The 14,738-nt window shown below is 34.4% G+C and overlaps 3 protein-coding genes across 6 annotated transcripts in view; 1 reads left to right on the top strand and 2 right to left on the bottom strand.

The window, feature by feature from the left end:
* LOC100176239 (large neutral amino acids transporter small subunit 2) overlaps nt 1-4,901 on the bottom strand; it is a 9,214-nt gene extending 4,313 nt beyond the window's left edge. Inside the window, exons 1-6 of the mRNA XM_002131077.5 lie at nt 4,711-4,901; nt 4,303-4,378; nt 3,570-3,783; nt 2,797-2,939; nt 2,041-2,166; nt 157-271 (exon numbers count right to left, since the gene is read on the bottom strand). Of these exons, the coding sequence (XP_002131113.1) occupies nt 157-271; nt 2,041-2,166; nt 2,797-2,939; nt 3,570-3,783; nt 4,303-4,378; nt 4,711-4,770 (734 nt within the window). The 5' untranslated portion in view covers nt 4,771-4,901. The remainder of the gene's footprint in view (nt 1-156; nt 272-2,040; nt 2,167-2,796; nt 2,940-3,569; nt 3,784-4,302; nt 4,379-4,710) is intronic.
* Nucleotides 4,902-5,938: 1,037 nt separating this feature from the next.
* LOC100181696 (CBP80/20-dependent translation initiation factor) lies at nt 5,939-12,301 on the bottom strand. 4 transcript variants are annotated; one of them, XM_026836814.1, is made up of 16 exons: nt 12,203-12,301; nt 12,044-12,132; nt 11,699-11,762; nt 11,423-11,510; nt 11,282-11,366; nt 10,070-10,999; nt 9,814-9,843; nt 9,248-9,325; nt 8,810-8,866; nt 8,406-8,471; nt 8,277-8,354; nt 7,868-7,997; nt 7,591-7,718; nt 6,962-7,126; nt 6,765-6,818; nt 5,942-6,419 (listed from the first exon to the last, which is right to left on the bottom strand). In XM_026836814.1, the coding sequence occupies exons 2-16, from the start codon at nt 12,122-12,124 to the stop codon at nt 6,261-6,263; spliced, it is 2,193 nt and encodes a 730-aa protein (XP_026692615.1). In that variant the 5' UTR covers nt 12,125-12,132; nt 12,203-12,301; the 3' UTR covers nt 5,942-6,260. The 4 variants fall into 4 exon arrangements, with proteins under 4 accessions (XP_026692614.1, XP_026692615.1, XP_018669733.1 ...); XM_026836813.1 differs by having other exon boundaries at nt 5,939-6,419; nt 12,044-12,203; XM_018814188.2 differs by having other exon boundaries at nt 8,277-8,351; nt 12,044-12,203.
* Nucleotides 12,302-12,780: 479 nt separating this feature from the next.
* Nucleotides 12,781-14,738, top strand: part of LOC100184074 (protein white-like) — a 9,966-nt gene continuing 8,008 nt past the window's right edge. Inside the window, exons 1-6 of the mRNA XM_026836817.1 lie at nt 12,781-12,927; nt 13,317-13,359; nt 13,460-13,594; nt 13,710-13,831; nt 13,922-14,035; nt 14,551-14,721. Of these exons, the coding sequence (XP_026692618.1) occupies nt 12,883-12,927; nt 13,317-13,359; nt 13,460-13,594; nt 13,710-13,831; nt 13,922-14,035; nt 14,551-14,721 (630 nt within the window). The 5' untranslated portion in view covers nt 12,781-12,882. The remainder of the gene's footprint in view (nt 12,928-13,316; nt 13,360-13,459; nt 13,595-13,709; nt 13,832-13,921; nt 14,036-14,550; nt 14,722-14,738) is intronic.

Genomic DNA, 14,738 nt, shown 5'->3' with positions numbered 1-14,738 from the left:
TATACAGTATTCACTAGAATATTCAATGAGATTTGATAACTTTGATTTTAACTGCATTTAACACTCCAAACTTTAAAAAAATTAAAGGTTATGGCGCCTGTCCCAAGCCATATGTTTAGAATCCCTTATAAGCGAACCCATGTCACCCCAACCTACCAGCCAGCGTAAGCGAAGAATCCCTGATAAGCGGCAACAGCGATTCCTTCCGGTTTTGGAGTTTTGTTGCCGACGGGAACAAACGATTTTGACGGATCAAGACTCGGTGCTTCACCTAGTGGACAGAATATAGGATATTTATGTTTGTTCAAAATAATGGAAAATATTGAATTCAACATTCAGATAGTTGTTTACCACTTTGTTGGTTGAATTCAACTTGGTTGCACTAAAGCAGTCAAGTAAGACGAAACCCTGCATTTATTTTCCATAATCCTCCAATTAAGAGATTATCTTGAAAAAACGTGGGCTGGCAAATATTGCTATATAACAACTTTGGGTAAAGCATTGTTGGACATTAAAGGGGTTACTTTGAAAAATGATCAAAGGCCCAAATTGTTAAAATACAAAAAAGGATCATACATATATATATATTTAGGTGTGGTATAAAAATTTTGCCTCTTTATAACTTTTGGTTAACTTTCAATAAAGACCATGTAATTCAAACATGGTTTATTTATCTACTGTTTTATTGTTTGTTATTTTGCTGTTTTGTATTTTAAATGATGGTACATTCTAATGGAAAGAAGAAACAGGAAAACTAGAATTATGCCAAACTATCCCAGTTGCCTAAATTAAATTATATTATAATTAGCATAGACCATTTAGGCTTCAGACTAATGGTCAACCATGATAAATCCTGCTTGGCTTAATCCACATGCAAATAACCTTTGTCTTTATGACAACAATTGATTTATTATTCTAATTTAATTATTCATGCAATGATACTGCAGAGTGCAGACTGTAATGAAAAAACTTTATTTGTAAATTTGTGATATACTAATATATATATATATTATAAAATACAAAGAGCACAGTGAGGTTCTTCTGTTACAACAAGTTGTTGTATTAGTTGGTACTTTACCACTTGAATTATATTCACAAATACACAACAGCTCTGTACATGTACCATGGTACTCACATATCCTTTTTGCATGGTCACTTTTATGCGCGTAAGTACTCGCATATTTACTCGCAAACGCTTATGACGTTATGCGTGTTAACTTTGCTTTTACGAGAAAATATGCGAGTACTTACGCGCATAAAAGTGACCATGCAAAAAGGGTATAAGTAACAACAAAATGCATTAAATGATTGCAGCTTTTGTATTTACTGTTTACAGTGTTCACTGTTCAGATTAACAAAAATTTTCTAGAACAGTTCCTATTAGTTTTAAACTAAACAAAATTTTGAAACTATTATCCATTTGTGTTAAAATTAAACATTTGCTAGTGTTAATGGATAACACTGTAAATTTGATTTAGACAGAACAGTTGAGGATGTGCTAACAAAATGCAACAAATTCACGCTCACATATGCTTACACACCATGTACGGAAATACGGCTGACAAATTTTGAAATGCTAATTTGCAACCCAGCGACAACCAACCATTCAATTGATCAAACATGCCTAACTGTCCAGTATTCATAACATTTCAGTCTTGACAGGAAACAACAATCAACTGAGTTTGTCCTCGACAATTGGCTTGCCAAGATTTGAAATCTAGCGACTTATATCAATGCAACACATATGTAAATCTTCGTTCATTTTTTATTCAAAGTTTAGTAACTAAGTAATTGAACATCAAACTTATAAAAGGCTTTTAGCTGAACTTTTAGTGTAACATGTAGATTAAACAGCATAGAAATGTGTGTACACTTTACTGTTGTATGTTGAATCAGTTTGTAATAAGTACAAATAGAAAAAAATACACTAGTGATGAAAAACAGTAATGCACCTATAATTTATAAACTTAAACATGATATTGTTAAACTTCTAATGTTGTTGTTAACTTGTTATACAAATGTTTGTAACACGAACCTTACCTTTGAATATTTGAATGAATCCAGCAATTATAATTATGACCAATGCCATTAGTTTTGCTGCCGTGAAGAAGTCTTGAACCCTTGTTGCCCATCTTACGCTACGGCAATTCACCCAAGTAAGAATCACTGGGGAATGAAATAATATTTAACTGATAAGTAAGTAGCCTAATGAAGTCAATTAGAAAATAAATTCTTGAAATAGAAAAACTTGAAATAAAAAAGTCTGCTTTGTAAGTGTAAATTATGTTGTTACAGTATTAAATTTGCAATATAGCTTGTTGTGTTATAAGCCCACTGGCTTGGATCATTGCGCTCTATCTGAATTAAATGTGATATCAAGTACAAGGGCAAACCATGATTCAGATTTACTTCAATGTCAAGTTACTAATGCCATATAACTAGTTAGCTATGTACATTAACCAGTAACATACAGCGTGAGATTAGCTTATCAAAATATACTGATAAGGATACAGATCCATTGGTTGCTTGCAAAACTGCAACAAGCTCTAGAAGTACTTTAAACAAAATTTGTCTGGATTTGAAAAAGCTAAGAGATTAGGCCGAAGTCTTAGAAGGTAATCTGATATATCGGAAACGGAAACACTCATCCTTTGTGTTAGATTAGACAAGCTTGTTACAGCACAATTAACATGCGGTCATATCTAACACCCAATCTTGTCAAAATATTGCCGTGGATAGTCAGAAATGGTCAAATTTAATTGGCACAAACATCCAATAAAACCATTAAGACCTCACCTATACAGACAGCTGCTAGTAACCTTACTGCAGCATCTGGAGAGTCACATGTCTCAAAAAATGGAAACGTCACATATTTAGCGAATGTGAGAGCTATAATAGCTTGGTTGGTTGGGTAGATGATAAGAACCGCTATCCATAACCTGTGTGGGGTAGAATTATCCAACTTACTTCATGAAATATGCATGAAACAATATGTGTTAAGGTTGAAGCACTAAAAGCAGAGGTACATTATTTAAACCATTATTCCTTCATCCATTTTAAAAATTAAGTTTAAACACTTAAATTTTAAAAATCTTGCATAACTGCTTTTGATTTGGTGCTAAAACATTGCTTGGAAATTGAAGAACAGGAAATTATAATCGGAAACCAGAATGTTTTGTTTTACAGAATATATGTATTAGTAACCCAACACTTGAAGAACAAATGAATGACTTCACATGACGGAGCAGTTTCAGTATTTATAACCAGGGGTCATATTTCATGTAGTCATGTTGATGTAAGCTACATAATGACTTTGCCAGCTTTTGACATACCAAGTGTGTTAGAACGTGGGTGGTACGATTGTCATTTGTGTAACTAAATATTGGAAACAACAGATAGTTTTGATTTGTGAAAATCAACGGTCTAAAGGCAAACATGTGAGAAACAAGATGGACGCCATTTTCTTACTTGCTGATATCACATGGTTCATATATATTTTCTCACACTTGTTTAAACATGAATTACTTTTGGTAAAAAATTATAAAAAAAAAACATATATATATATATACCTTAAAAATGCCAACAATGCCCCAAATATTTGTAATATATAAGCGTAGTCGCCGCCAGATTCAAGGATTGTGGTCCCGAGTTCTGCGTAACAGAGAGCACCGATAGTGGAAAACACTCCACATAACGCCCACACTATGAGGGCCATTCCAGTGGAACCTGTTTCTTGTAAAACTCCTTTTGGAGAAACAAAAATTCCAGAACCAATGATGTTTCCTGTGTCATAAATAAGTTGTCATAAATAAGATTGTGATGTCATCTTTTACGATTGGCCTAATAGATACTGGTTGTTTGAATGGTGGCAATATCATTGAATTTTAAATAAGGAATAAATATAAATACCACATATACAGTTAAAATTATAAAGGGCTGAAGATGACAATTTTTTATGAATAAACACCCTACACAAAGTTTAGGGTTTTGTTTTGTAAGTAACGTCAAGCTAAGTGAATTTAAAAAGAGATTCTGATAACAAACCAAACAAAGTCAGGTAGTTACTGCAACAACATGAGAGTAGCAACCATGGATGAGCCATTCAAGTTTCCACCAAAAACAAAATCTACATTTCATATTTTCCCAAATTTTTCAACATATCTAGCCTAGATTTGAAAGTTTTTTTTGCGAGGATATTTTTACTCAAACCTAAAAAATTATTTGGGGGCTATTCTAGATGGTCTTGTTTGCCCTAAATTATTACAAGGGTATATTTTCCAGTCCATTACCTAATAAACTTACCCACAATAATTCCAACTCCATTTACAACAGTGATCGTTCGTTTTAATTTAAAACTTTCTGTGCTGCTTTCAACGCCCTGCACAAACAAAAACCATTGTACAAAATTTAAACCCAGAGACCCACTTATTACAAAACGTGCTGGAATTGCTAAACCAATAAAAAACTGTTGGATTACAATATAAAGACGTATGTATGTGCACTTTCAATTACCAAAGTTTTGAAATCTTTAAAATGTTAAACAATTTGACAACAAAATATAAAACGTTAAATAATTTAGAACACTTTAAAAACCACGCACAAAACACAGACAAAAATCGCTAAGCAAAAAATATAAAATCATATATGTATAATGTATAGTATATATATATATTAATTTTAGCATTACGTTTTAATATTTATATATTTCACCTTTTCGTTGTTACCGTCTCCTTTAGCACCAACCATCTTGTCTTTTTCTACCATTTCCATCTTCCTTCCGTATCTTAATGCTTCCTCGACAACCACGGCAACAAAACCAGACACAAACGACTCAAGCAAGAATCGTGATCCAGCGTTGCATCATTCGCGCATGTGGCACCTCCGGTGTGACGTCACAATCAACAAATAAACCTTTCTTTTTTCGCGACAGCACACGGGCGACATCAAAAATTAAAATTTAATTGTTTAAAATAATCCTGTTTTAATGCGCAAATTTGTAATGGTATATTCCACTTTAACGCTGTGTATATAAATTAAAGACACCCAAAAATTTTGAATGTTTACGATTTGTTTTGATTGAATCGTTGTGAATAACGTTTACTACAAACCAAAATACTTTAACTGCGCAGTAGACCCGAACTGAACTTGAATTAGGTAAAGTTACTTTGTAATGATCAGTTTCATATGATCGACAACTGAATTGTGTCGACATTGAATGAATAAATAAATGAATGAAGGTAACTTACTTTATCCTCGCGTGGCCGGAAAATGACAGTCGTTATCACACGGGTTTAACACCTCGTGCCAGCTTACGAGTTACCATGACTTTTATGTGTCGCTGATAATTCGGACAACCCATTAGTGACCACTGGGTAGGAGCATCTGTTCTGCCCAAAGACACATAGGCCTACAATGGTAGCAGCGTCGAACCTTGAACCCATTACCTCTGGGTTACAGGCAGGAACGCTGGCCACTATGCCACGGCGCCGGACACATTATACCATACAGTAGGGTGGGGGAAGACGTAACACATAATTTCCAAATATTCTGATTGCATTATAAAAAGGCGTCCCATCTTCTCCCTCCTCACTATATAAGATTTAATATATCAAAGTAAAAAAATATATATATATCAAAATAAAAACGAAGCGTTCCGCAAACAAAATAAAATGGTTTAAAACGTTGACAGAATCCAAGTTAAAAATAAAATGAAGCTTAATTTGAAGCTCTTCTAAATGTTAAATAATTATCTATATCTGAGTAAACTTACTTGATTGTAGTTTTACGTTCTTTCTAGCGATCAGGAATTCTACTTTTAGTTTTAATCATGCCCACTATAGTGATGAAGATGTGGGAGGTTGATTCATACACCTCACACATACTGTCCATCGACAACTATTTTAATTAGACTTTACAAAAAAACTTTCACTTAATTTTCAGGTTACTTTATTGTGAAACCACCACCATAGATGTGTATCATGCATTTCATAACAATTTCATCGATAAATACAAGGCACAAATTATGCGAAAGTAAAAGATTTTGTTAATCAAGCAAAAATATTAATAAAAGATTGCTGTGGTAACTTTTAATATTATTTATCTAATCATAAATAGTTAAAAATACTTTTACAAAGTTAACCAAATAAAACAGCTTAAATTAATGACCCTCTGTATATATATCCCTCAATCCCCATCTAACTATCTCTCCGGCGACACAATCGATGAAGCTCCTCTGCCATCCCACAGAAACTAAAGTTACATCAAACTTGCCACTTGGTGGCGTAGAAGTGCACACACTGGAGCAAAGATTGTCGGATTTGAATTGTTTTCGAAATAACGCAACAATCTCGGATTTCCGACATAAGATTACTGAAGCGTGTTGGATTTTCAGCTTCTAATGCCGGTGCACACCGAAAGAACTGTTTGTGATGAAATAATCATTATTATGAAACCATAAGCTCACAATAATTAGGAAGGACTAATATGGTTAAATTATTCTTTTTGAACTTTTCCGAAATAAAATATGTTAGTTTTCTTCCAACGTTTACGTTCGGCAATACCAATTCAACAAACCCTGATGAAATCTTGCCAAATGGCAGTCGAACTGTTGTAATAAACTAAACTTTTTTAATTCACAAAGAGCTAACAATGACTACTTTACACCATGCGTCGTAGCAGAAGTTACAAAATAATATGGCTAAAATTTAATACTTTACTCAGCCAATCAACGTCGAATAAATTTAAACCGACCAATAAGAACTCACCAAATCCCTGAAACAATCAACCTGTTGCGATGTCGATTTCTCCCCAGTAAGTACCTGAGGTGTCAGTTATTTAGCTTAGTGAAATAAATATTTAATGATTGATTTTAATGACCCATGTAATTTATTATAGGAATTATTTAATCAAAAGATTTTAAAACATAAAATTAGTCAATTACTAAATATCCCAAAGTATATACCTGAAGCAAAGTAGAGAAGACAGGATCAACCAGAACCGTCATCCTCTCTTTACCTTTAGTTCGAACAATAACAAAAAGTTCGACGAGAAATGTTGCAAATCCAAACCACCGGGTGTCTCCACGGAGCGAGGTTAAAAATAACCGATCCCTGTTTTTATGATGACCCTAAATGTTGTGTATATGTTAGTTATTATATTTCTATAGAACAAAACTCGTTAATATTCTTCTAAAAACTTACAGTATCCATTATGACATCAGAAGCTGTAACTTGTGGTTAACAATTGTTATTGTTATGTCACAATAATTCAAGCATGAATTAACACTGTCACAATTGACACACTTATGAGGTAATAAACAGCTGCTGTGATGTCATAGTCATAAATAGAACAAAGCAGATAGACAGCAAAGCATTACTGACCACTGTTAAACTTTTAACTATTACAATAATATATTTACAATTATCGTTCTAATTACATAAATAAAGTTAATGAACCAAGTTATCATAAAATGACAATGTCATATCAGTGCTTCCCAACAGTTTTTAAAGAATTCGGTCAAAACTGCTAATATATTTTGTTAGTTTCTTGAAAAAAAACATCTTCCTAAAATTATATTTTAAACCAAAGTACCTGCATAACGCTTAACACCACACTTCGAAACTTGGTCCCATGTACCATTAGATGAGACATCCGAGAGCATAGAATCGCTGCGTTTTTACCAAACTTTGGATTTTTTAAAGCTTTGTTACAAAGTATATCTGAAAAACATGAAACAAAATTTGAAATATTTTTCCAATTCTGATAAATAAACAAGATCCAAGAAATCATTTAATTTTTTATCAATTATATATCCTTTATGTTTTAGCTTCTTTATGACATCATAATAAACAATATAAGCAACAATCACCGGCAACTTCTCTCATTTTCGATTCAGTCGTGGCAAAACTTTGTGTCATTTGTATGAATCGAAGCAAGTCATCCTCAGAATCACTGATGCGTAACTTCTCGATCTCTTTGCTAGCCGTGTTGTCATGTGACTGGAATATATTATTTCTATGACTCTCAATTTTATATTTCTCTCGAAACTCAGTAACACATTCTCTGTGGTAAATGACGTGAATTATTAGCGTTTGAAACAAGAAAAAGTGTACATTACTCAAGAAAGTTTATCTAATTAATTAACTTATAGACATGTGCGTATCAGAGAATGGAGATGGGGTTCTGGTTGGTCAATTTTGTTGTTTTGGGACAAAAGCATTTGTTTAATAACAAGAACCAAATCAGCAATATTTCACTAAGATAGAAATAACATTTACTTTTGAGCCTTCAATCCAGGATTGAACTTTAAACTTGCTCTGTGCTGCCACCACCTGTCTCGTATTTTGTTCCACCTGCTGTACATATTCATTATTATGATGTCATAGTTACAATTACAAGGTACCTACTTTATTATTTTGAGATTTTTTATCATTTTTCCCACCACGTTGTGTTTGGTTGGTTCTGTCTTGTTGCTGTAACGTAGACATTAAATAAAAAACCTGTAACCCCCATGATAATTCAAGGAATAATGTCACCATTGTCACCTAATTATAACTGCTTACATTTAAATCAGGCTAAGCGCATATTTTCTGTAGCTAGAGATATGTTCATAGTCTGCTAAAGTTTAATTTAAAGAGTTTCAAAAGCATAATAGCATTTTAAAAGAACAATATGAGTCATTTTATATCCTTTAAATGAGCTTCACAACTCCCTACATATGTTTACATTGGCTTGAATAAAAAAGTGAAACACCTTAAAGGGATATAGAAAATATTTTAATTTCATAGATAAATAAGAAGATCAAACAAACCGATTCAGGTCCTTGTTCGATCCTCCCTTCATGAGGTGGCTTCACATTATGAACAACCTGTTATTAATGTGGATACTAATTAAAAGATTATGAAGATTAATGACAATAAATATCATCTTTATCATTGCTGGGAAATTTCGGCAAAGAATTTACAGATTTACTTGAGATATTAAACATTATTGCATAAGCCTAAGTTATTGCTGTGGACCAACAGTTTGCCCGTGGACCATGTGGTCTTTTTTTCTTATCTATAATTACTGCATAGCAATGTTATTAAATTCATACAATTCTTGTATTTGGAAGAAAACAAGTTTTCATATTGAAACCCTTGTAGTGAAACAATAATACAAACATTGCAACCCATATCAAAATCGTTTGTAATAAAAATGGGCTATAACAAAGTTTATTGTGAAATTGACCAGAAACATATAAGAGTACCTTATCAGGAGAATCCCCACTCTTCCTTCTCCAATCTTTATCTTCATCAGCCGCGCTCGATCTGCGACGATTCTGTGGCTGTTGTTACAAGGTGGGGGTTGTAGGCAAGATGACAAAAAAACAATATAGAAACAGAAGTAAAATGCTCTTTAGCCCTTTAGAATACTAATATATATTAAAGTAGTCTGGGTGTTGGGGTGATCTGGCCTAAATTCCAGCTCCTCCGAAGAGGATCCACATAGAATAGAACCTTTAGAAAAACTAGTCTAAAAAAGGGATGTAAATTGGTACAAATCCAAAGTTACTTTTTAGGATGACATGCACAGCAAAATCAATGCATTGTTTAATTAGTAAAGTAGTAAAGTGAAAACTATGTTAAATATAAATGACTACAGTGGCACCAAGTAATGTTTTTCATATTAAAAAGAATAGAAACAAAGGTAAATCTGATGGGGTAATAATACAGCAACATTTGAACACTCATGACATGGTCCCAGGAAAATAAAGGGAGGCATTATGACATCACAAAGTCATGCACACTGCATACAAATCAAACCAAGTTAAACCTGAGAATAAATGACATGACGACCAGGTAACTTCAATGGAAAGATGGGATGAGAAGTGAAAGTAGTAAAAGGATATTAGTATATTAAAACTATAACCCGAATAAATAAAAATTAAACAGAAAAATCTGAAAGGAGACAGAGGGAAGTAAACAACTAGAAAGAAAACGTTTCAAAAAAGGTTTCATAGTTTTTCTAACCTGTAGGAAACAGGTAGAAAACATACAACTTAAAATGATTAATATAATCTTAGTCTTACCTTGTTATTTATGTGAACTTGAATATTCTGTGTTTTCCATCCCTCGTCGTATTCGCTCTCAAACACTTCGTTACTTGGTGCCCTCCGGTGGTTGCGCTGTTGCCTACGATTGAAATTAACACCTTGTGTTTGTGCAGGAGGGCCCAGGGGTTTAAGGGGTGACTTCTCCATGGATGTGTCGTTCGATTCACTTCCCGTTGATGAACGAAGCTTAGAGTTTGGATATTTATCGCTTAATCTTCGAACCAAACCACTTTTTGTCTCAGATTTCTTGCTTTCTGCCATGTTTTCTATTTGTTCATTATTCTGCTTATTTTGTGTTGTTTGTTTCCCAGTTTTCACAAGGTCACTTGAATGTGGTTCATTTACTGCAGGTTGCATATTTCCCAACCCATTTCCTCTGTTTACATTATACACACCATTATTATCACTTGGTTGTCTCATTTGAAACTCAGTAGGTTGCTGCCTTGGTGGATTTTGCCCGCTTCTTTCAAATGTCATACTGTGTAATATTTCCTCTTGATCCTGAAAGTTCTGTGCGTAGTATAGTTGGGGTTCTTGCTGCATCCTTGGCTCCATATGGTGGGTGGGTTGGGGTAGAGGGGGAGGGGGTCGTGAAGTGTCCACCCATGCAGGTAACCCTTGTTTTGGCCGATTGATATTATTCTGACGGATCAAATCACTGACTATGGCTTGGATTTCATTTGGATCTTGTTGTTGATTCATAAAATGCTGGTCCTGGTAGAACTGTGGTTCATAACCATACTGTGGTGGTTGCATCTGGTTCATATCAGATGCTTGGGGTCGGTAGTTTTGATACTGTTGATAGCTTTGTTGGCTGTAACCCGATGTTGGAGGCGCCATGTTTTGCCATTGTGGTTGTAACTCAGCGTAGGGGTCAGGTTGGGGTGAAGGGTAACCCCCTCTTTCCTGTACAATAGCAGAGTTTTTTTTTTAAATTCATCGAGCATCGTTAAATTAACTTAATGTCGAATCTGACAATAAAAATTGTATATGTTGTTGCTGCCAGGTGTATGTATTGTAAGTATAAAAGAGATCTTCTGGGCTAGCAATTCTGTTTTTTTTAGGATCACGAAACAAATGCCAGCAGATCTCATTCGCACTTATTATAATAACTGGTTGTGCAACTTACACAAATGTTTTATTTGTTTTTATTATAATTATCATAATCAACACAAACTACATCCTAACCTGAACTGAAGGTCTGTGACTCGTCCAATCATTTTGCGGGAATCGAACTTGGCTGCCAGCTGATTGGTTAGACCAAGGCACACCCCTAAAAATTAACCAATGAGGTCAAAACACAAAAGGGTGGTTATAACATCATCATACCCAGACTTTTTCCCCCACACTTCGGCCCCTGTACTTTGTGATGTCACAATATCTCCAAGTTGGTTATTGCTGTAAGAACCTATGGGACCTGGGTTACAAACAACAGCATTAATATAATACATATATCAATATTGTAGACAAAAAATATTCACTAATGGAACACATGCATTAAACTTGTTCAAACCAACGAAAAATGTCGCAGCAGTAAAGAGACATGCCAATACAACCCTTTACAAGTCACATGTATACAAAAGAAAGATTATATTTTCAACTTACTTTCATCATATGAATGTGTGCGCGACCAGTTACCATGGGAACCAGAGTTAGAAGACCCAGTTCTCTGAAAAATTTAATTTAAACAAAACGTTACACTTTAATACTTGTTGTACAAATTTATTATCAGGAGTTAAAGCTATTCTACGTTTTGAATGAATCATAACATCAAAAATGCATATGGTTATGGTCTCTTTCTCCTAAACCATACAATCCTTTTTCAGAGCAGGGAGCATTTATCACTTTTACATAGTGTGCAGTAACTGCAGTTTTAGATTAAAATGAAATGTAAAACCGACTCAAATTTAGGCTGCAAAATACGAAGTATGTGATAACACAAACACCTACCTTTATGTCTGGACCAACGTAACTATCAATGAAACTTTCTAAATCACAAATCTCCGACGAAAACATTTCGTTTGGACCCATACTGCTACCTTGAACATGAGACATGGCGTTCATATTGAAGGAACTATTTCAAACCATGCAAGAACCGTGTATCGTTACCTTTTTCTCCTTCTCTATAGTGACCCTCTCATTGCTTTTTTCTTCAAAACATATTCTCTCGTTTACGAAGGTCAGATTTCGATGTTTATTACAAAATACAAATATATAATAGTAGGGTGGGAGAAAATGGGACACCTTTTGATGCTATTTTACCTCAGTTGGTAGTAAACAAATTATATTCAAAGAATTAAAAGTGATAAAATGATTAAAGTGGTAATATTAGGGTGTGATAGGACATTCTCATTCTCATTCTCGAACATTTTGTTGTAAACACAGAATATTTACTATATCATATAACCGTACCTATGTGACTCAAAGGAGCGCTGGTAAAAACGTTCAGAAAATATGTGATTTAGGTGATAACAGTATCCCATCTTACCCCACACTACAGTATATTAGTTCTTGCAGATTAAACAGGTATTATACATAAATCTATTCTAGGCAATTTTTAACTTTCTCTGTTTTTAATTTTCATGATTAGTTAAACAACCCAATCATTTTTCTATACAATGATCGCGGTATTTAAAACAATTTTCGCCCACGGCGGTGATTTGATTTAAACAAGTACATACCTTAAACGCCAGGAAATCTACAACTTTATTTCTTCTGCACGACTTTTACCGGCGCAACAAAAAACTACAGTAGCAACCAACGAGAATAACATACAAGTAGTGGCAAAGATGACGGAGAACTTATCTTATGTATCAGAAGTACCAGCACAACAGGTCAGTTTTGTACAAATAATTTAGCAGGTTCGAAGTAATTGACTGAATAGTTGATTTTGAATTTTTTCATTGGTTTGAGACAGTCGGGTGAATGTAACTTGCATGGCTGGGGAACAACAATCATTATAATGGGAGTCTTGTTTTATACAACTAATACACTACTGATTAAAGATAACTGGCAATTGCCATTGAGTGCCTTGCCGAAGACACATACGCACAGTGAAGGGCAGCATTGAGCCTCGAACCCGCATAGCTGCATGGGCTTGGAGACGCACCAACCACTTTGTCACAGTGCCAATCTTTTGGATTCAAACCCATTTTTATTATGTTAATAAAATGAATTAAAGTTTGAGGTTGACCTTGGAAATTAAACCAATATTGTGCTTCAGGTTGGAAGCAGCGCGACTGAGGAAAATGAAATGAAAGAAATCGGTTAGTACCTAGAAAAAATGTCAGTAAATAACTTCAATACAAAAAGATTGTAAAGTTACATTACGTTTATTATTTATACCGAATAAATTAAAATTTGCAGTTGAACTGCAGTCACCGAAGCGTAAAGATAATAAAGGAGTGACTGTGACGTGGAAAAACGTCAGAGCGACGGTAAAAGAAAGAAAAAATATTTGTGGAAAAATTATTCAAAAAGAAGCAAATATTTTAAATGGCGGTAACTATTTAGAACGCTTACCTGTGTTTTTTACCTCAACCACATAAAATAAAAATGATGTAGCCTACCTATAATATTACTCACTGTTTACGCTTTAACAACAATTTTTATTCAGTTTCTGGCCATGCTAAGACCGGTTCTTTACTCGCGGTCATCGGCTCAAGCGGATCTGGTAAGACAACCCTTCTCAATACTTTGACGTGTCGGAGAATCAAGTCGCTAGATGTCACAGGAGAGGTAGGGCTACTTAACCTAATAATGTATCCGGTAGTTGGTATTTGTTTGAGTGATTCCCCAACTTAGTGGTTATCGCTACGGTTGTCTTAGGTTCTTGTAAATGGTGCTTCTATGGGAGCGGATATCTCCAGCATATCCGCATACGTTGAACAAGATGATTTGTTTATGGGGGAGCTGACGGTGAAGGAACATCTCATGTTTACCGTACGTATGTTGCCATGTAGTGTACAATATGATCGCAACTACTATGAACAACACCATAATTTATACATATATTGTAGGGTGGGGTAAGATAGGACACCTTTCATTCTATTTTCTCGTCTAATTTGACAGTTAACAAAGAATATTCAAACAATTATATAACCGCATCTTTACGACTCCTATAGATAGCTGTTTATCATTTAAAACACGATCAGGATATTTGAATAGTATGAGCTAAAGACTTGCTATCTTGTCCCACAGAACTATATCCATTTTTTGATAACTCCTACAATAGTATAAGGTCTATGAAACATAACACCCATGTTAAGTTACATTCAGAACAAACCTTTACCTAATTGTGAAGTAAATTTAGTAACTTGGGGTGGTGGGCGAAGTCTGACATTTTGCTAGATTTTTAAACAAGGATCTTAACCAAATAGAAAATAGAACGTAAAAAGCGGTCATATATTCGAAAATAAAACGTCTTTACGTCGCGATTTCAATAATCAACACCACAGGCACAATTACGAGTGGATCCTTCAATAACAAAAATCGAAAAACGAAAGAGGGTTGATGACGTCATAGAAGAGATGCGACTACAAAGATGCCAGGACACAAGAATCTGTGCACTAGGTAGCGACCAAGCGCTGTCAGGAGGGGAACTAAAAAGACTGAGCGTTGCGTCGGAGGTAGATACGTCATAATT

The sequence above is a fragment of the Ciona intestinalis genome, chromosome 11 (assembly GCF_000224145.3).
Source record: "Ciona intestinalis chromosome 11, KH, whole genome shotgun sequence".
NCBI classification, from domain to species: domain Eukaryota; kingdom Metazoa; phylum Chordata; class Ascidiacea; order Phlebobranchia; family Cionidae; genus Ciona; species Ciona intestinalis.
This window is presented reverse-complemented; position numbering and strand designations above follow the sequence as displayed.